Source organism: Hypanus sabinus, chromosome 5 (genome assembly GCF_030144855.1).
Source record: "Hypanus sabinus isolate sHypSab1 chromosome 5, sHypSab1.hap1, whole genome shotgun sequence".
NCBI classification, from domain to species: Eukaryota; Metazoa; Chordata; class Chondrichthyes; order Myliobatiformes; family Dasyatidae; genus Hypanus; species Hypanus sabinus.
In genome coordinates, this window is record NC_082710.1 from 161,104,058 (window position 1) to 161,127,057 (window position 23,000).

General features: G+C 44.3%; 1 protein-coding gene across 1 annotated transcript in view; it reads left to right on the top strand.

Moving 5' to 3' along the window:
* The window catches only part of LOC132394515 (uncharacterized), a 122,602-nt gene that overhangs the window by 88,909 nt on the left and 10,693 nt on the right, over positions 1 to 23,000 (top strand). The window contains exons 14-16 of the mRNA XM_059970783.1: positions 4,116 to 4,223; positions 9,291 to 9,383; positions 16,552 to 16,647. Coding sequence (XP_059826766.1) covers positions 4,116 to 4,223; positions 9,291 to 9,383; positions 16,552 to 16,647 — 297 coding nt within the window. The remainder of the gene's footprint in view (positions 1 to 4,115; positions 4,224 to 9,290; positions 9,384 to 16,551; positions 16,648 to 23,000) is intronic.

A 23,000-nucleotide genomic window follows, 5' to 3' on the forward strand; every position in this document is an offset into this window, starting at 1 on the left:
GCAGCTCTGAACTTGGACACCTGCAGCTATTAATTACTGACCTTCATCCCTCAGGGCTCCCAAACACCCTGACAACAACCATTTGTTGTGGTTGTGGTACATATTGGTACCAACAACATAGGTAGGAAAAGGGAAGAGGTCCTGAAAACAGTCGACAGGGACTGAGGAAGGAAATTGAGAAGCAGGACCTCAAAGATAGTAATCTCAGGATTATTGCCTGAGTCACATTACAGTGAGTAGAGGAATAGAATGAGGTGGAGGATAAATGCGTGGCAGAGGGATTGGAGCATGGGGCACAGTTACAGATTTCTGGATCATTGGGACCTTTTGTGGGGCAGGTGTGACCTGTACGAAAAGGATGGGTTGCACGTGAGTCCGACTGGGACCAATATCTTGGCAGGGAGGTTTGATACAGCTATTGGGAAGAGTTTAAAATAGAATTGCTGGGGGGTGGGAACAGAACTGAAGAGAAGGAGGAAGAGGCGGTTCACTCGCAAATAGAGAGAGCTTGTAGACAATGTGAGAGGCAGGACAGGCACGTGATAGAGAAGGGACGTGCTCAGACCGATGTTTCAAGATGTGTCTACTTTAATGTAAGGAGTATTATGAACAAAGAGGATGAGCATAGAATGTGCATCAATGTTGGAGCTATGATGTTGTGGCCATTACAGAGAGTTGGAAGGTGCAGGGGCAGGAATGGTTACTTCAAGTGCCAGGCTATAGATGTTTCAGAAAAGACAGAGAGGGTGGCAAAAGAGGTGGGGGCGAGGCACTGGAGATCAGAAGTAGTGTCGTGGCTGCAGAAAAGGAGGAAGTCATGAAGGGATTGTCAATGGTGTACCCATAGGTGGAAGTTAGGATCAGGAAGGAGTCAATAACTCTTCTGTGTGTGTTTTTATAGACCACCCAATAATAACGGGGACATCCAGGAACAGAAAGAGAGACAGATTCTGGAAAGGTGTAATAATAACAGAGTTGTCATGGTGGGAGATTTTAATTTCCAAAATGTTGATTGCCATCTCCGTAGAGCAAGGGGTTTAGATATACTTGACACAATACATAGATAAGCCTACAAGAGGAGAGACTGTACTTAATTTGGTATTGGAAAATTAACCTGGTCAGGTGTCAGATCTCTCAGAGGGAGAGCATTTTGGAGATAATGATTGCAGGTCTATCTCCTTTACTATAGCATTGGAGAGGGATAGGAACACACAAGTTAGGAAAGCGTTTAATTGGTGTAAGAGGAAATATGAGGCTATCAGGCAGGAACGTGGAAGCATAAATTGGGAACAGATGTTCTCAGGGGAATGTATGGCAGAAATGTGGCAAATGTTTGGGGGATGTTTGTGTGGAGTTCTGCAGAGGTACACTCCAATGAGACATGGAAAGGATAGTAGGGTACAGGAACCATGGTAAATCTAGTCAAGAAGAAAAGAAAAGCTTACAAAAGTTCAAAAAACTAGGTAATGATAGAGATCTAAAAGATTATAAGGCTAGCAGGAAGGAGCTTAAGAATGAAATTAGGAGAGCCAGAAGGGACCATGAGAAGGCCTTGGCAGGCAGAATTAAGGAAAACCCCAAGTCATTCTACAAGTATGTGAAGAGCAAAAGGATAAGATGTGAGAGAATAGGATCAATCAAGTGTGACAGTTGAGAAGTGTGTATGGAAACAGAGGAGATAGCAGAGGTACTTAATGAATACTTTGCTTCAGTATTCACTACAGGAAAGGATCTTGTCAATTGTAGGGATGTTTTACAGCAGACTGAGAAGCTTGAGTATGTAGATATTAAGAAAGAGGATGTGCTGAGCTTTTGGAAAGCATCAAGTTGGATAAGTCACCGGGACCAGACAAGATGTACCCCAGGCTGCTGTGGGAGGTGAGGGTGGAGATTGCTGAGCCTCTGGCAATGATCTTTGCATCATCAATGGGGACAGGAGATGTCTCGGAGGATTGGAGGGTTGCAGATGTTGTTCCCTTATTCAAAAAAGTGAATAGAGATAGCCCAGGAAATTATAGATCAGTGAGTCTTACTTGAGTGGTTGGTAAGTTGTTGGAACCAATCCTGAGAGGCAGGATTTATGAACATTTGGAGAGGCATAATATGATTAGGAATCATCAGCATGGCTTTGTCAAAGGCAGGTCGGATCTTACGAGCCGGATTGAATGCTTTGAGGATGTGACTAAACACATTGATGAAGGGACAGCAGTTGATGCAGTGTATATGGATTTCAGCAAGGCATTTGATAAAATACCTCATGCAAGGCATATTGAGAAAGTAAGGAGGCATTAGATCCAAAGGGTCATTGCTTTGTGGATCCAGAAATGGCTTGCCCACAGAAGGCAAAGAGTGGTTGTACATGGGTCATATTCTGCATGGAGGTTGGTGACCAGTGGTGTGCCTCAGGGGTAATAGATTCCAATCCCAATTGCTGGGACCCATTCCCTTCATGATTGTTATAAATGACCTGGATGAGGAAGTGGAGGGATGGGTTAGTAAGGTTGCTGATGACACAAAGGTTGGGGATGTTGTGAATAATGTGGAGGGCTGTCAGAGGTTACAATGGGACATTGATAGGATGCAAAACTGAACTGAGAAGTTGCAGATGCAGTTCAGCCCAGAAAAGTATGAGGTGGTTCATTTTGGTAGGTCAAATATGATGGCAGAATATAGCATTAATGGTAAGACTCTTGACAGTGTGGAGGATCAGAGGGATCTTGAGGTCTGAGTCCATACAACACTCAAAGCTGCAACGCAGGTTGACTCTGTGGTTAAGAAGGCGTATGGTGTATTGGTCTTCATCAATCTTGGGACTGAGTTTAGGAGACGAGAGGTAATGTTGCAGCTAAATAGGACCTTGGTCAAACCCCACTTGGGGTACTGCGCTCAGTCCTGTTCACCTCACTGCAGGAAAGATGTGAAAACCATATAAAGGCTTGCTGAGGATGTTGCCTGGATTGGGGAGCATGTCTTATGAGAATAAATTGAGTGAACTCGGCCTTTTCTCCGTGGAGCAACAAATGAGGGGTGATCTGATAGAGGTGTATAAGATGATGAGAGGCATTGATTGTGTGGATAGTCAGAGGCTTTTCCCCAGGGCTGAAATGGCTAGCACAAGAGGGCACAGTTTTAAGGTGATTGGAAGTAGGAACAGTGGAGATGTCAGGGGTAAGTTTTTTTACACAGAAAGTGATGAGTGCATGGAATAGGCTCCGGCGACAGTGGTGGAGACGGATATGATAGGGTCTTTCAAGAGTCACCTGGGTAGGTACATAGAGCTTAAAAAAAGAGAGGGCTATGGGTAACCCTAGGTAATTTCTATAGTAAGGACTTGTTTGGCACAGCTTTGTGGGCTGAATCGACTGTATTGTGCTGTAGGTTTTCTATGTTTCCATTTATTCTGCTGGGCTGATTTTCCTTACCCCTCCCTCCATTCCTTCCTGTGACTCTGCTGATTCTCTCTGTTTTAGTTTTACCATTTGAGTCAGTGTGGTGTAGATTTCCCAGATCTGTATCTGGATCCCGGGGGTTCTGGTCTCAATCCCCGTCCCCACAAAGCCTCCGTAACACCGGCTGTGTGGAGCTGGGTCATTTGTCAGCCATGAACAGTTCAAGGGACTAAATCACCTGCTCCTGGAATTAAAAACTGAATCTGCTGGGAATCCTCAGCAAGTAGCAGGTGAAGCACGGACAAGAAATAGGTTGCAGGGAAATAGGGGGGTGGTTGGGAATGGGGTTGATGAGATTTGTTCTGAGAACTGACAAAGTGTCAGTGACGTCGCTCTGTATCATGAGGAAATATGAAACCAGCATCACTCATCAGCTTGTCGGTTTCTGTCACACTGCTTTTTGTTCAGCCTTGCTCTGTATAAACCACGTTCCACATCCCCTCCCACACTGACTGCACGAGATCATTGGCAGAGATCTGCTCTTGAACAGAGTGTGATGAAAGGTGTGTGAAATTGGAGAAGGTCACTGCTGTCCCTCTTCACAGGAAATTAGCTGAGTTTTTCAGTTCATGTGGGCATCAGCCTTCTGTTCAAGGGGCAGCATTCTCTCCTCTTATCACCTTGATTTGGTCACAGATACAGTTATTCAACTGTTTTTAATTGCAGGCCTCAGAATAGAGGATGTAGGAGTTGCCATTACATCGATTGTGGGACTGGTGTTTTCTACAGCATATGCTATTATATTTATGTGCTGGTCAAGGAAAGGATCTCCAGGTACCTGTTATTGTCTAATTTGCATTTCAGCAGAAATACCAAGTGGATGATGTTAACAAAATGAACTCCTCATACACACACACACCCCCATTCCAGAGAATATAATCCTGACCCATTCAATATTTTCATATAACCCAGGTCTTCCAGACCCAACAACATCCTTATAAATTTCCTTTGCGCTCTTTCAAACTTGCTTACATCTTTCCTGTAGATAGCTGACCAAAACTGCACCTAATACTCCAAATTAGGCCTCGCTAATGTCTTATACAACTTCAACATAGCACCCCATCTCCAGTACTGAGCACTTTGATTTATGAAGGCCAAAGTGCCAAAAGCTGTTTTTATGACTCTATCTACCTGTGACTCCACTTTCAAAGAATTATGGACCTGTATTCCCAGATCCCTTTGTTCTCCCACACTTCTCAGTGCCCGACCGTTCACTACGTAAGACCTACCCTGGATGGTCCAACCAAAGTGTAATACCTCACACTTGTCTGCATCAAATTCCATCTGCCACTCTTCAGCCCATCTTACCCCTTCCTCATGCCACCCTTCCAGGGATAGGGTCCCTCTTGTCCTCACCTACCACCTCAGCAGCCTCCATGACCAGCACATAATTCTTTGGATCTTCTGCCAGCTCCAATGGGATCCCACCACCAAGTACATGTTTCCCTTCCCCCTGCCCATTTTCTGCTTTTCATAGGGATCAGTCCCTATGCACTCCCTTGTCCATTGATCCCTCCCCACTGATCTCCCTCTTGGCACTTATCCTTGCAAGTGGAACAAGTGCTTCTCCTACCCCTACCCCTCTTCCCTCACTACTATTCAGGGCCCCAAAGAGTCTTTCCAGGTGAGTCGACACTTCACCAGTGAGTCTGTTGGGGTCATATACTGTATCCGGTGCTCCCGGTGTGGCCTCCTTTATATTGGTGAGACCTGATGTGGATTGGGAGCCTGTTTCACTGAGCATCTACGCTCCACCTGCCAGAAGATACGCGATCTCCCAGTGGCCACCCATTTAATTCCACTTCCTATTCCCATTCTGATATGTCAATCCATGGCCTCTTCCAGTCGCCCTGAGGCCACACAGAGGTTGGAAGAACAACACCTTATATTCCATCTGGGTAGCCTCCAACCTGATGTCATGAACATTGATTTCTCAAACTTACGGTAATGTCCTCCACTCTCCTTCACCATTCCCCATCCCCCTTTCCCTCTCTCACCTTATCTCCCTGCCTGCCCATCAGCTCCCACTGGTGCTCATATCATCTCTCCCCCTCCTGGTTTCACCTGTCACCTTGTGTTTCTATCTCCCTCCCCCACACCTTTTAAATCTACTCCTCAGCTTTTTTCTCCAGTAACTGCCTAAGGGGCTCAGCATGAAAAGTGGACTGTACTTTTTCCATAGATGCTGCCTGGCTGCTTTTTGTGTGTTGCTTGGACTTCCAGCATCTGCAGCTTCTCTCTTGTTTGCACTGGCAATGAACCTCCTTTTTTGTGTAACCAAGCCTCAGTATCTCTGGAAAACCAAGGTTTCCTACACCTGTTAACTTTACCTTTTAATTCCGACAGTCTTATAGAAGGTTAGCACTTTCAAAGTTTCATTTCTGAAGTCTCCCACTTACCAAGTTTGCTTTTGCCAGAAAAAAGCCTGTCCAGTCCGTACTTGCCAGATCCTTTCTGATACCATCAAAATCGGACTTCCTCCAATTTAGAATCACAACCTATGGACCAGTCCCATTCCTTTTCAAATTTGCTTTGAATTGAATGGCATTGTAATCACTAGATGCAAAGTGTTCACCTACACAAACTCCTGTCACCTTCCCTGTCTCATTCCCTAAGAACAGAATAAGTATCACACATTCCCTCACTGGGACTTTTACGTACTGACTAAGGAAATTTTCCTAAAGACATATGGCAAACTCTATCCCATCTGGTCCTTTTATACTATGGGAGTCTCTGTCAATATGTGCAAAGTTAAAATCACCTTCTTTGCAAAAGTCAATGATCTCTCTGGAACTTTGTTCCTCTAAACAAAGTTCCAGAATTTGCATACGGTAACATTTACTAAACCCCCATTTCCTCATCCCCTGAGTCCATACAGCATTTAGTAGTTAGGTCCTTTTCAGCTCTTTCCGCTGATTGCCTCTCTTCTCCAACTAAGTGTATGGTCCACGTCAGGCTTTCGGTCAACACTTACCTCCTGCACTCAGGGTAAAAGGTGACTCCAATGGAGAATCAGGCCATGTATCTGTCCTCTCACACCTTGTTATTGGCTCTGGTCAAATCCAGCATCCATTTATTGCCCTCTTCCCATCAAGTGACAGTCGATAATTTATAGCTCTTTGTTCTCAATCAGCAATGAGCTCAAATCAATTCAGGTAGGCATCAACCCTAACATTTACAAACCTGCAATTTATATCCAATCAAAGAATGTCTGTCCTCCAGTCCAACAGGTTACTTGAAGTATCATTGTGTCTTCTTTAAAGCATTGATCAAGTCCAGCATGTCAAGCTCACAAAATGGGGAACAGAGTGTCTTCACAAAATGGCAGCCTCCATCCCCAAGCATGTGGCAAGAACAAAGTCAAATAGTCTGTCTGCTTCCACTGTCCTTGATTCATTTGAATTGACTGATTTGTAGATTGTCGTTCTTTCTGACCAACAGTCTTGTCAAACCCCAAATAACCAGAAGCATCATGAAGTGACTTCAACGTAATCCTCTGATGCATCTCAGGGAAAACAAACTGGGAACTGAGAAACCCTGGAGGAGACATGACCCTGTATAAAACCTGGTTCCTCAACTCCAGTTTGTTCCACTCCCTCATCAGTAGGGGTAGGGTAGGGTGTTTCATCTTTTCAACTTGGGCCATATCCCCTTCTGCACAGATGACCAAATGGCACCTATACAAGGGTTGTCTCACTGGGCTACTGCCAATCCCACAGGACTCAAGGCAGGCACCTGCTTTGTATCCAGAGCTGTCAAGTTGCAATAAACTTGTGGAATGGCACAACCCGAAGCTCCCAAATGATCCACAGCTCTATCCTGCCACAGCCTTGCTGCTGATTTCCCTGTGGTAGAAAGCTGGCACATTGCTTTAACACCAGAGGCAGGAGTACTCTCACGCTCCAGTCCATTTCTAGCACACCCCCCCCCCCCCACTGTGACCGTCAGGACAATGAATCCACATCAGTGTTCTGACTCCCCAGCTGATATTTCAGGCTGAAATCATAAACAGACAATGCTGCTGACCAACGGTGACCCGTGGCATCCAAGTTCACCAAGGTCAGGATTGTTGTCTGTCCTCACCTCAAACTTGGCACCATGTAGATAGTCACCTAACTTATCCACCACAACCCAATTTATGTGTAGGGTAGTTTCATTCAGAGGGTGACAGACTCCAGCTGATGAAAACAACGGGTCTCAACCCTTTACACTGATCCTGATGCAGAACACCCCCTAAACCCTCGGGCTGGCATCGGTGTGCAGAACATACGGCAACTGAGGGTTTACAAAGGCCAACACAGGTGCTTTAGTCAGCAGCTGAAAGGGCTCTTCACATTTTGCATCCCATCTTTCTCCGAGAGGCTCCAAAGGGTGAAGATAAACATTACCTTCTTCTCCTTTTGTTCTCCTCCCTTTATTCCCCGAGGGAGGGTAACCACACAGAAGCTGAATCAAAGGGTGGCTTACTTTGGAGTAATCCTTCACAAATCTCTGATAGAACCCACAGAATCCAAGGGATGAGCGTAGAGCTCTCACATTCTTGGGCCTTGGCCGTGTGCTCGCCGCCTCGACCTTGGACAGATACATAGATATTCCATCCTGAGAGACAATGTGCCTGACGTAATTGACTGACATCTTGCAGAACTGGCATTTGTCCAGTGATGGTTTTAACCTTTTAGTTTCAGGCGGTCCAGCACCTTCATTAGTCTCATCTTGTGCTCCTCCAGTGTGGACTCGAACACTATGAGATCATTCATGTACACCAGTACCTCAAGCAAGTTCATGTCCCAACAGTCTTCTCCATGGCATGTTGGAAGGTAGCTGTGCTCTTGATATGCCCTGGGGCATTATCTTAAGCTGAAAGAATATAAGTGGAGATATGAATGTTGTCTTCTCCTGCTCAGCTTCACTAATGGGTATCTGATAATACCCACTCCTTAGGTCCAGCACACTGAACCAATTTGCTCCACTCAGGCAGCCAGAGCATCCTCGATCCATGGAACGGTATATCGGTCAGGGACTGTACGTCAGTTCAGTGTCCAATAGTCAACACATTTGTACCTTGACACATGAGGACTCCTTGATAATTCCAGCTTCCTTCAGTTTCAGCAGATGTTGAAATGTGCAATTTTGGAGATCATATCTTCCAAAATCTGGGTGTGTTTCTTTCTCATGGCACCAACTCCTCATTTCCGATCTCCAGTAGAACATCCCATCCTGGACCACTTTGAATCACTCCTTCCCGTCGGATCAAATCCTGTGGCTGCCTCTCCGATCCTCTCCTCCCTCCATCTCCCGCCAAAAGACTGAAGACAGTGTCCATCACAAATGTCTCTCCACCCAGTTTTCTCCAGAACCTCCTCCCAATTCCACCATCCTGATTGGCTGACTGGTAGTACAATGTGAATTGCTGCACTTGATCACTGAACTTATTTACAGTGGGGTCTTGTCTCATTTGCTCAGTGTGTACACAGAGAGTCTGCAGTCTCCCTGCCATTTCCATTGGGTTGAGGATAATGGATATCCAGGTTTTACGATATGTTTCCAGAACTAACGACAAGGTCTTTAGTCTCTCTGGGGATCAGCACACACTGACAGTGGAGTGAACTCTCTGACCCTCTCTCACTGCATTGCTCTGACACCTGGTCCTTTTCCAACCTGGTGGGATTGTCTCATGTTTAGGACGTTCATTATCACAGCCAACCTGACCAAGCCCTGTCCACGTCTGTTATCTGGAACACTAGTCCACTGAAACATATGTAGAACTGTTTGTGTTGATCAGTTTTGAAACAGTTTGAAACAGTTCTAATGTTGCTGTTCATTTCTCCCTGTGGACTCTAGACGACAAGCAGTGGTGGTGGCGCCTGAATATTTGTAACATTGTGGCTCTTGTCTCCATCCTCATTGCCCTCATTTGCAGCATTGTGTCTAAAGGTATGTGCACAAATATTCTTAAATTACATTAAAATGGTCACTATGATACTCAGTGCAGTAATGGAATGAGTATCTCAGTCAGTACATTGTGAACTGCTTTATACCGAACACCAACACCTGCAGTCCTCAGCCCCACAGTCTACAGCTGGGGACTGGGAGACTTGCTGGAGGTCTGACCCAGTATAGACACTGTAGGTAATACAGGCTGTGTCCGGACTTCTAGAAGCTGCTTGATAAATTCCCCAAGGTGAACCTGATGGAACTGAAAGCATACTACTGACCAGAGTAGAGAATTGATGCTGGCAAATCAATTGTGACTGCAACTTTTCAACAGGTGGCAAGAGAAGAAGGGAAGAGAACAACAAGAGTAGATCCCAGTAGAGCAGGAAATGGTTAAAAAGAAGACCACCATATCCAGCGGGCAGTATTCGGAGCGGGCAGCAGAGTGAGAGGTAGCAGAATGATAGGGCTTTGGCTCAACGGGTTTAGGCAGTAACGAGGCGAGGTAAGTTTACCTGTGTTTATTGCAGAAAGGAAGTATGTATGTGAGGCCTGTTTTCTGTGCAGTGTCAGGTGTGGGAGGTCCTGGAGTCTACCAGCCTCCTAGATGGCCACATCTGCACCTGGTGTGTCAAGTTGCAGCTCCTAAGGGACTGCATTTGGGAACTGGAGATGCAGCTCGATGACCTTCACCTGGTCAAGGAGAGCAAGGAGGTGATAGAGAGGAGTTATATGCAGGTGGTCACACCGGGACCACGGGACTCAGACAAGTGTGTCACAGTCAGGAGGGGAAAGGGGAAGAGTCAGCTACTAGAGACTACCATGTGGCCGTACCACTTGATAATAAATACTGCTATTTGAGTACTGTTGGGGGGGTACAGCCTATCTGTGGGACGCAACAGTGGCTGTGCCTCTGGGACAGAGTCTGGCCCTGTCGCTCAGAAGGGTAGGAAAAGGAAGAGGAAGGCAGTAGTAATAGGGGACTTGATAGTCAGGGGTTCAGACAGGCGATTCTGTGGACGCAGGAAAGAAACTTGGATGGTAGTTTGCCTCCCAGGTGCCAGGGTTCGGGATGTTTCAGATCGTGTCCAAGATATCCTGCAGTAGGAAGCAGAACAGTCAGAGGTTGTGGTACATATTGGTACCAATGATATAGTAGGAAAGGGAAGAGGTCCTGAAAAAAGACTACAGGGAGTTAGGAAGGAAGTTGAGAAGCAGGACCGCAGAGGTAGTAATCTCATGATTACTGCCTGTGCCACGCAACAGTGAGTATTGGAATAGAATAAGGTGGAGGATAAATGCATGGCTGAGGGATTGGAGCAGGGAGGCAGGGATTCAGATTTCTGGATCATTGGGACCTGTATTGGGGCAGGTGTGACCTGTACAAAAAGGACTGGTTGCACTCGAATCCCAGGGGGACCAATATCCTGGCAGGGAGGTTTGCTGAGGGTAATGGGGTGAGTTTAAATTAGAATTGTTGTGGGGGGGGGAACCAAGCTGAAGAGACTGGCTCACAAATAGAGAAAGCTCACAAATAGGGGATAGGGTTTGAGGAAGGAGATAGAGAAGGGACATGTTCAGAACAATGCTCAGACTATTTTAACACTAGGAGTATTGTGAACAAAGCAAATGAGCTTAGTGTGTGGATCAATACTTGGAGCTATGATGTGGTGGCCATTACAGAGACGTGGATGGCTTAGGGACAGGAATGGTTACTTCAAGTGCTGGGTTTTAGATGTTTCAGAAAGGACAGGGAGGGAGGCAAAAGAGGTGGGTGCATGGCACTATTGATCAGAGATAGTGTCATGGCTGCAGAAAAGGTGGACGTCATGGAAGGATTGTCTACGGAGTCTCTGTGGATGGAGGTTAGGAACAGGAAGGGGTCAATAACTTTACTAGGTGTTTTTTATAGGCTGCCCAATAGTAACAGGGATACCGAGGAGTAGATAGGGAGTCAGATTCTGGAAAGGAGTAATAATAATAGAGTTGTCGTGGTGAGAGATTTTAATTTCCCAAATATCGATTGGCATCTCCCTAGTGCGAGGGGTTTAGATGGGATGGAGTTTGTTATGTGTCTTCAGGAAGGTTTCTTGACACAACATGCAGTAAGCCTACAAGAGGAGAGGCTGTACTTGATCTGGTATTGGGAAATGAACCTGGTCAGGTGTCAGATCTCTCAGTGGGAGAGCATTTTGGAGATAGTGATCATAATTCTATCTCTTTTACAATAGCATTGGAGAGAGATGACCAGCATTTAATTGAATAAGGGGGATTATGAAGCTATCAGGTAGGAAATTGGATGTTTAAATTTGGAACAGATGTTCTCAGGAAAAAATACAAAAGAACATTTGGCAAATGTTCAGGGGATATTTGTGTGGAGTTCTGCATAGGTGCGTTCCAAAAAGTCAGGGAAGTTATGGTCAGGTACAGGAACCGTGGTGTACAAAGGCTGTAGTAAATCTATTCAAGAAGAAAAGAAATGGTTACAAAAGTTTCAGAGAGCTAGGTAATGTTAGAGATCTAGAAGATTATAAGGGTAACAGAAAGGAGCTTAAAAAGGAAATTAGGAGAGCCAGAAGGGGTCATGAGACGGTCTTGGCGGGCAGGATTATGGAAAACCCCAAGGCATTCTACAAATAGGTGAAGAGCAAGAGGATAAGACCTATCAAGTGTGGCAGTGGGTAAGTGTGTATGGAACTGGAGGAAATAGCAGAGGTACTTAATGAATACTTTACTTCATTATTCACTACGGAAAAGGATCTTTGTGATTGTATTGATGACTTGCAGCAGACTGAAAAGCTTGAATATGTAGATATGAAGAAAGAGGATGTGCTGGAGCTTTCAGAAAACATCAAGTTGATAAATCACCAGGACCGGATGAGATGTATCCCAGGCTACTGTGGGAGGCAAGGGAGGAGATTTCTGAGCCTCTGGCAATGAGCTTTGCATCATCTATGGGGACAGGAGAGGTTCCAGAGGATTGGAAGGTTGTATATATTGTTCCCTTATTCAAGAAAGGGAACAGAGATAGCCCAGGAAATTACAGACCAGTGAGACTTACTTCAGTGGTCGGTAGGTTGATGGAGAAGACCCTGAGAGGCAGGATTTATGAACAATTGGAGAGGTATAATATGATTAGGAATAATCAGCATGGCTCTGTCAAGGGCAGGTCGTGCCTTACGAGCCTGATTGAATTTTTTGAGGATGTGAATAAACACATTGATGAAAGAACAGCAGCAGTGTATATGGATTTCAGCAAGCCATTAAATAATGTACCCCATGCAAGGCTTATTGAGAAAGTAAGGGGACATTAATTTGTGGATCCAAAACTGGCTTGCCCACAGAAGGCAAAGAGTGGTTGTAGAAGGGTCATATTCTGCATGGAGGTTGGTGACCAGTGGTGTGCCTCAGGGATCTGTTCTGGGACCCTTTCACTTCGTGATTTTTATAAATGACCTGGATGACGAAGTGGAGGTATGGGTTAGTAAGTTTGCTGATGACACAAAGGCTGGGGTGTTGTGGATAGTGTGGAGGACTGTCAGAGTTTACAACGGGACATTGATAGAATGCAAAACTGGTCTGAGAAGTGGCAGATGGAGTTCAGCCCAGATAAGTGTGAAGTGGTTCATTTTGATAGGTCAAATATGATGGCAGAATATAGTATTAATGGTAAGACTCTTGGCAGTGTGGAGGATCTGAGGATTCTTGGGGTCTGAGTCCATAGGACTCTCAAAGCAGCTGTACAGGTTGACTCTCTGGTTAAGAAGGCATACGGTGTATTGGCTTTCATCAACCGTGGAATTGAATTTAGAAGCCAAGAGGTAATGTTGCAGCAATTAGGACCCTGGTCAGACCCCACTTGGGGTACTGTGCTCAGTTCTGGTCGCCTCAGTACAGGAAAGATGTGGAAATGATAGAAAGGGTGCAGAGGAGATTTACAAGGATGTTACCTGATTCGGGGAGCATGTCTTATGAGGATAGGTTGAGTGAACTCGGCCTTTTGGAGCGACAGAGGATGAGAGGTGACCTGATAGAGATGTATAAGATGATGAGAGGCATTGATCGTGTGGATAGTCAGAGACTTTTTCCCAGGGCTGAAATGGTTGCCACGAGAGGACACAGGTTTAAGGTGCTGGGGAGTAGGTATAGAGGAAATGTCAGGGGTAAGTTTTTTACTCTGAGAGTGGTGAGTGTGTGGAACGGCAATGGTGGTAGAGGTGATAGGGTCTTTTAAGAGACTTTTGGATAGGTACATGGAGCTTAGGAAAATAGAGGGCTATGGATAAGCCTAGTAATTTCTGAGTTAGGGACATGTTCGGCACAACTTTATGGGCCTAAGGGCTTGAATTGTGCTGTAAGTTTTCTATGTTTCTAAACTAAGAATTCTAAATATAGACAGTGATAGGATTACTAGAGTTTAAAAAATTATTATCAATGAAATGAGAGGCAATCCTGTTCAAACTGAGTCAAGCATTTTCTTCAGCCGCAGTGCTCAGGGAAATTCTGCACTGGGGATAACCAGACATGGTAGTAAAGGAAAGGGGACAGAAAATTGAACTTTGCAGAGTATAGCAAGGGTAGAAAACGTGAACAGGCAGAGTGATGTTGTTTATCGGAAACAGTATGAAGGGAAGATGAAAAAATGATGCTAGTGTTGGTGATAAGTCCAGTTCCTCCCTCCCCACCATACCCTCCCCTCAACAGTAGTTTGGACTGGAGCAGGATGGGATGTCTCCAGCTCCTGCAGAGGTGGATATTGGAAGAAGTCTGGGCCCAGCTGGTGCTTTCCCTGTTTCTGCCCATTGATCGCTGTCTGGTGGTATGAAGGATTAGGGGGAGAGGTCTGATGGCATGGGGAGTGTTTCCATACAATGTCACATTGTGCCAGGTTGCAAGTAGCCAAGCTAAGTTAATAAGAACCTAAATTATATGGTAATTGGCTCTGCAATAAATAACATGATTTTATTGGTGATAAGTTGAGAGCCTGAAGTGTATTCTCACATTACAAGTGTTAATTCCAGACCAAACTTGAATCACAGAAGGATGCTTGACAAATAGGAGAGTATCTGCAGATGCTGGTCATCCAAAGCAAAACACACAAAATGCTGGAGAAGCTCAGTAGGTCAAGCAGCATCAGGAAAAGAGTAAATAGTCGACATTTCAAGCCCAGCCCTTTATCAGGTCTCATCAACTGTTTACTGTTTTCCATAGATGCTGCCTAGCCAGGATGCTTGAAAGTTGGGACTGGGCTTAAATGCCATCACCTCCTACAAAGCAAAACCAAGCAACATCAATCACCACAAGGTTGTTGATGAGCTCAATGTTGTGAAGGTTTACTTTGAGTGACAGGACAGGTAGGCAACTTCATGAGCTCCCACAGCCTCTGACGACACTGTGACGTTAGTCTCTGTGGCCAATGTAAGAGCACCTTTAGGAAGGTGAACCCACGGAAAACATCTGGCCCAGACTGTGTATCTGTTTGAGTGCAGAAGACCTGTTCTGATGAACAGGCAGGAGTGTTTACTGACATTTTTAACCTCCCGCTTTGGCCATCAGAGATACTGCTTCAATCAGGCTTAATTCACACAGGTGTCCAACAAGATCATGGTGATCTGCCTCAATGACTATAGTCCAGTAGCACTCATATCCACAGTGATGAACTGCTGTGAGAGGTTGGTTATGAAGGATATCAATTCCTGCCTGAGAAGTGACCTGGAATCACTTCAATTTGCTGACAGTTACAACAGGTCAACAGCAGTTTCCTTTTCATTGGCTCTCCACTCAGCCCTGGAACATCTGGACAATGAAGATGCAAACATCTGGATGCTCTTCATTGACTACAACTCAGCATTCAATACAATTATCCTCTTGAAGATAATCACTAAGCTCTAAGACGTAGGCCTCAATACTTCTTGTACTGCATCCTTGATTTCCTCTATTGCTGATCCCAGTCAGTACAGATTTGGAGCAACATCTCCGCCACAAACTCCATCAGTGCAGGTGCCCCACAAGGCCGCGTACTCAGTCCATTGCTCTACTTGCTTTACAGTTATGACTGAGGCTAAGCACAGTTCCAATGCCAGTTTTACTTTTGTTGATGACCTTTTGTCATTTTTGTCATTTTGATTTTGTCATTGACCAAATCAAAGGTGGTAATGAATCAGCATATATGAGAGTAGGAGGGAGATTGAAAACCAATGTTGAATGGTGCCACAACAAGAACCTCTCACTCAGCGTCTGCAAACCAAAAAAGCTGATTATTGACTACAGGAGGAAGAATCCAGAGGTCCATGAGCCAGTCCTCCTTAATGGATTGCAGGTGGAGAGGGTGAATAACTTTAAATTCATTGGATTTATCACATCAATGTATCTGTCCTAGGATCAGCATTTAAGTGCCATTACAAAGAAGTCATGACAGCATCTTCATTTTCACAAAAGTTTGCGCAGATTCAGCACGTCATCTAAAACTTTGACAAACTTCTGTAGATGCAATTGTAGAGTATCCTGACTGGCTGCATAATGTCCTGATATGGAAACACTCATGCCCACAAATGGAAAAGTCTGTAAAAAGCCATGGACTCAGCCCAGTCCATCACAGGCAAAGCCCTCCCCACCACTGAGCACATCTGGGAGCACTACCACAAGTAAACAGCATCCATCACCAAGAACTGCCAACATCTCGCTGCTGCCATTGTGTAGGATGTACAGGAGACCCAAGCCCCACACCACCAGCTTCAGGAACAGTTATTACTCTTCAACCATCAGGCTCCTGAACCAGCATAGGTAACTTCACTCACCTCAGATCTGAAATGATTCCACAAACAAAGGACTTAATTACAAGAACTGTGCAACTCATTTTCATTTTAGTTGCACATTTTGTCTTCATTTGAATTGGCTGTTTGTTTGTCTTTGTTTGTGTGCAGTTACTCTTTGATTCTACTGTATTTCCCTGTTTTGCTGTGAATGCCTGCAAGAATGTGAATCTTAAGTTAGTAAATAATGACATAAACACACTTTGATAATAAATTTACTTTGAACTATGATTAACTTGTTGCTTTGTCTCATAAGTGCCATTGGATATATGACAGTGTTAAATGAAATTTGAAACTGGGAGGGGTTGGAGAAGCAGTGCAAATTTATTCAGTGTGTTCTTGTCTATACATTTCAGATCAAAGCTGCACGATCAATGTTCCAATCTGGATCATACTGACTCTATCAGCAGTCACTGTTGTGTTAATGCTATCCAGATCATTCCCAGTTTGCAGTAAGTATCACAATTAAAGCATTTTCTAAAGAACTTAATCAATGTGAAAACTTACCCCTGATCTCACCATCACTTCAGCTTCTAAAGGGAGCAGTTGTGAGGAAATTTCCAGCATGTTATCAACTCTGTCCCTAGTGGCTGATGTCATTCAGGAACAGCTCTCACCCAGATTTTTCTGGATTCTGTTGGAAGTTCTGCACAGAGATGCTGGAATCTCATAGCCAGAAGCAGAGCCAGGTTTATTATCACCGGCAAGTGTCAGGAAATTTGTTAACTTGGCAGCCACAGATCACTGCAACACATAATGAAGAAGAAAAAAATTATAAATAAATAAACAAATTAGAGAGAGCATGTGCGCGTGTGTGTGTGTCTGTGTGTGTGTGTGTGTGTGTGTGTGTGTGTGTGTATGTACAGAGAGAGAGAGTAGATTAAAAATCATGCAAAAAAACAGAAATAATGTATATTTGAAACGTGAAGAAGTGTTTATGGGTTCAATGTCCATATAACTATATAACCATATAACAATTACAGCATGGAAACAGGCCATCTCGGCCCTTCTAGTCCGTGCTGAATGCTTACTCTCACCTAATCCCACCGACCTGCACTCAGCCCATAACCTTCCATTCCTTTCCTGTCCATATACCTATCCAATTTTACTTTAAATTACAATATCAAACCTCCTCTACCACTTCAATTGGAAGCTCGTTCCACACAACTGCCACTCTCTGAGTAAAGAAATTCCCCCTCGAGTTACCCCTAAACTTTTCCCTCATAACTCTCAATGCATGTCCTCTTGTTTGAATCTCCCCTACTCTCAATGGAAAAAAGCCTATCCACGTCATCTCTATCTATCCCCTTTATAATTTTAAGTACCTCTATCAAGTCCCCCCTCAACCTTCTATGCTCCAAAGAATAAAGACCTAACTTGTTCAACCTTTCTCTGCAACTTAGGTGCTGAAACCCAGGTAACAGTCTAGTAAATCTTCTCTGTACTCTCTCTATTTTGTTGACATCTTTCCTATAATTCTGTGACCAGAGCTGTACACAATACTCCAAATTTGGCCTCACCAATGCCTTGTACAATTTTAACATTACATCCCAACTCCTATACTCAGTGCTCTGATTTATGAAGGCCTACAGACCAAAAGCTTCCTTCACCACCCTTTCCACATGAGATTCCACCTCAGGGAACTATGCCCCATTACACCTAGATCACTCTGTTCTACTGCATTCTTCAATGCCCTACCATTTAGCATGTATGTCCTATTTTCATTATTCCTACAAAACATAGCACCTCACTCTTATCAGCATTAAACTCCATCTGCCATCTGTCAGCCCACTCTTCTAACTGGCCTAAATCTCTCTGCAATCTTTGAAAACCTACTTCATTATCCACAACATCACGTATCTTAGTATCATCTGCATATTCGCTAATCCAATTTACCACCCCATCATCCAGATCATTAATGTATATGACAAACAATATTGGATCCAATACAGATCCATGAGGCACACCACTAGTCACTGGTCTCCAACCTGACAACCAGTTATCCGCCACTAATCTCTGGCCTCTCCCATCCAGCCACTATTGAATCCGTTTTACTACTTCAATATTAACACCTAAAGATTGAACCTTCCTAACTAACCTTCTGTGCGGAACCTTGTCAAATGCCTTACTGATGTCCATATAGACAACATCCACTGCTTTACCCTCATCAACTTTCCTAGTAACCTCTTCAAAAAATTCAATAAGATATGTCAAAGATTACCTTCCAGGCACAAATCCATGTTGACAGTTCCTAATCAGACCCTGTCTATCCAGATAATTATATATACCATCTCTAAGAATACTTTCCATTAATTTATCCATCACTGATGTCAAACTTACAGGCCTATAATTGCTAGGTTTACTCTTAGAACCCTTTTCAAACAATGGAACCACATGAGCAATATGCCAATCCTCCAGCAGCATCCCTATTTCTAATGACATTTGAAATATTTCTGTCACAGCCCCTGCTATTTCTACACTAATTTCCCTCAAGGTCCTAGGGAATATCTTGTCAGGACCTGGAGATTTATCCACTTTTATATTCCTTAAATGTGCCAGTACTTCCTCCTCTTTAATCATCATAGTTTCCATAACTTCCCTACTTGTTTCCCTTATCTTACACAATTCAATATCCTTCTCCTTAGTGAATACTGAAGAAAAGAAATTGTTCAAAATCTCCCCCATCTCTTTTGGCTCCACACTTAGCTGTCCACTCTGATTCTCTAAGGAAACAATTTTATCCCTCACTATCCTTTTGCTATTAATATAACTGCAGAAACCCTTTGGATTTAGCTTCACCTTACTTGCCAAAGCAACCTCCTATCTTCTTTTAGCTTTTCTAATTTCTTTCTTAACATCATTTTTACATTCTTTATATTCCTCGAGCACCTCATTTACTCCACGCTGCCTATATTTATTGTAGATCTCCCTCTTTTTCCAAACCAAGTTTCCAATATCCCTTGAAAACCATGGCTCTCTCACCTTTCAACTTTTAACCTTTCCTTTCAACCAAACAGGAGCATAAAGATTCTGTAGCCTCAAAATGTCACCTCTAAATGACCTCCATTTTTCTATTACATCCTTCCGATAAAACAAATTGTCCCAATCCACTCTTTCTAAATCCTTTCACATCTCCTCAAAGTTAGCCTTTCTCCAATCAAAAATCTCAACCCTTGGTCCAGTCCTATCCTTCTCCATAATTATATTGAAAGTAATGGCCTTGTGATCACTGGACCTGAAGTGTTCCCCAACACATACCTCCGTCACCTGACCTATCTCATTTCCTAGCAGGAGATCCAACACTACCCCTTCTCTAGTTGGTACCTGTATGTGTCGCTACAAAAAACTATCCTGCACGCATTTTACAAACTCTAAACCATCCTGCCCTTTTACAGTATGGGCTTTCCAGTCTATGTGTGAAAAATCTAAATCTCCCACAATCACAACCCTGTGCTTACTACAAATATCTGCTATCTCCTTAAAAATTTGCTCCTCCAATTTTCGCTCCCCATTAGGTGGTCTATAATACACCCCTATAAGCGTTACTACACCTTTCCCGTTCCTTAATGCCACCCAAATAGACTCCCTAGACGAGCCCTCTAATCTATCCTGCCAGAGCACCGCTGTAATATTCTCTCTGATAAGCAATGCAACACCTCCCCCTCTTGAGCCTCCGATACTATCATACCTGAAGCAATGAAATCCAGGAATATTTAGTTGCCAATCACACCCCTCCTCCAACCATGTTTCACTAATAGCAACATATCTTATTTCCAGGTATCAATCCATGCTCTAAGCTCATCCATCTTTCTTACAAATAAATAAATTAATTAAAATAAATGCATTTAAGAAATTCTCCATCGCTTCCACTCTGTTTATCTCTCATGGTGAAAACAACTTTACTATCTTCTTTTTCTTCCTTCTCCCATACATCTGTTCCTACCCTCTGGTGCCCCTCCCCCCTTGTACCTAGTTTAAATCTGTTGGACCCTCTCTAGCAGACCTAACTGCAACAATATTTGTCCTCCTCCAGTTCATATGTAAACCATCCCACTGGAACAGTTCCCACCTTCCCTGGAAAACTGCCCAATTATCTATAAATCTGAAGTCCTCCCTCTTGCACCATGGCTTCAGCCATGTGTTGATCTGCACTATCTTACTATTTCTAAACTCACCTGCACGTGGCATTGGTAGCAATCCTGAGATTGCTATCCTGGAGATCCTGTCCTTTAACTTGGCACCTAGCTCCCTTAACTCACATTTCAGGACCTCCTCACTCTTCCTATCCACGTCATTGGTCCCTACATGGACCACAACATTCAGCTGCTCATCCTCCCTCTTGAGAATACTGAGAACTCGATCAGAAATATTGCGGACCCTGGTACCAGGGAGGCAACAGACCATCCGGGATTCTCGATCTCTTCCACAGAACCTCCTTCTGCCCCCCCTAACTATCGAATCCCCTATCACTACTGCTCTCCTCTTTTCCCTCCTTCCCTTCTGAGCTGAGGGTTCAGTCTCGGTGCCAGAGACACAACCACTGCAACTTGTCCCTGGTAGGTCGACCCCACCAACAGTATCCAAAACGGTATTCTTATTGTTGATGGGAATGGCCCCAGGGGTGCTCTGTTCATTCTGTCTAATCCCCTTCCCTCTCCTGACAGTCATCCAGCTACCTGTCTCCTGACTCTTAGGGGTGACAATCTCCCTGTAACTCCTGTTATTTCTGGCTCTGCCTCCCGAATGATCCGAAGTTCATCCAGCTCCAGCTTCAGTTCCCTAAACACGGTTTGTCAGGAGCTGCAGCCGGAGGCACCGTTTACAGGTGTAGTCATCAGGGACAGCTGTGCTCACCCTGACTTCCCACATACTGCAAACAGAGCACTCAACTGCCCTAATTGCTGCCTCCATTACCTACTCCTAATCTAATTAGATTAATTAAAGGAGCTTACCCCACCTTACCTCACTTGGAGTGAAGCTCTTCCTCAGCCTCTGCTCCCTGTTAAAATTCTCTCGCTGATCTCAGAGGCCAACTTTCACACGCTTGTGCAGTCGTTCCCTGTTCAACCTCGCCTCTGCCTCTTCTCGCTAAAGCCTGTTGAGCCAAAGCTGTCCCACTCTGCCTCAGTCCACTCCAACGATGGCCTCTATGATGATGGCTGCTGTTTATGTTGGTCTTTTTCTTAAACTTTTGGTGTGCTATGTCACGCGCCTGCGCAGTCTAGCCTCTTTTCCCCAATCAGTTAAAAGAACGGCTTCTCTAAAAGATGCCTTTACTTCTTCCCTCTCCGCCTCTTGCTTCGATTTCATTTAGGAATGAGATGGCAGAGGGGAAGAAGCTGTTTCTGAATCACTGAGTGCATGCCTTCAGGCTTCTGTAACAGTGATGGTAACACTGATCATGTCAGTGAGGAAAGGGTAATGGAGGTCCTTAATAATGGAGACTGCCTTTCTGAGACAGTGCTCCTTGAAAATGTCCTGGGAATACTGTAGTCTAGTACCCAAGATGGAGCCAACTAAACTTACAACCCTCTGCAGCTTCTTTCAGTCCTCTGCAGTAGACCACCCCCCCCCCCCACCCTTACCTGACAGTGCTGCAGCCTGTCAGAATGCTCTCCACTGTACATCAGAAGAGGTCTTTGAGTGTATCTGTTGACATACCAATACTCTTTAAACTCCTATTGAAGTATAGTCGCTGTCTTGCCTTCTTTACATTTGCATCAATATGTTGGGACCAGGTTAGGTCCTCAGAGATCTTGACAACCAGGACCTTGAAGCTGCTCACTCTCTCCACTTCTGATCCCTCTATGAGAATTGGTATGTGTTCCTTCACCTTACCCTTCCTGAAGTCCACAATCAGCTCTTTCATCTTTCTGACGTTGAGTGCCAGGTTGTTGCTGCAACATCAATCCACTAGTTGGCAAATCTCACTCCTGTACACCCTTTCATCTCCATCTGAGATTCTACCAACAATGGTTGGATCAGAAGCAAATTTACAGATGGCATTTGAGGTATGCCTAACCACTCCATCATGGAAATAGAGAGAGTAGAGCAGTTGTGCTAAGCACACACCCCTGAGGTGCACCATTGTTGATCATCAGCGAGGAGGAGATATTATCACCAATCCGCACAGATTGTGGTCTTCCAGTTAGGAAATCAAGGTTTCAATTGCAGAGGCCCAGGATTGTAGGAATGATGGTATTAAATGCTGAGCTATAGTCAATGAACAGTATCCTTACATAAGTGTTTGATTTGTCCAGGTAGTCTAAGGCAGTGTGAAGGGCCATTGCCATTGATCTATTGTGGCGAAAGGCAAATTGCAATGTTTCCAGGTCCTTTCTGAGGCAGGAGTTCACTCATGTACAATCTCTCACAGCATTTCATCATTGTCGATGTGAGTGCTACCAGGTGACAATCATTAAGGCAGCTCACGTTATTCTGCTTAGGCACTGGTATAATTTCCTTTTTGAAGCAAGTGGGAGCTTTTGTCCATCGCAGTGAGAGGTTAAAAAGTAGGTAGCTGATGCAATTTGGAACTCCAGCTGGAGTGTGGAAGTCTGGAACTTTTGGGTTGAGTTCAGGAGATTTCCTTCTGTACCTGCTGGGAAATTATTGGAGGGAATTCTAAGTCATTGGAGTTGTGTATAATTGGAAATGTGGAAATCTGATTGTGGATTGTCAGTAAGGCCCAGAGACAGGGAAACTCTCTCTCTCTCTAAGCTGAGGAGATAGCAAAGAAGATTGATGAAGGCAATGTGAAAGATGTTCCCTATGTGGACTTTAGTAATTCATTTGACATGGACCC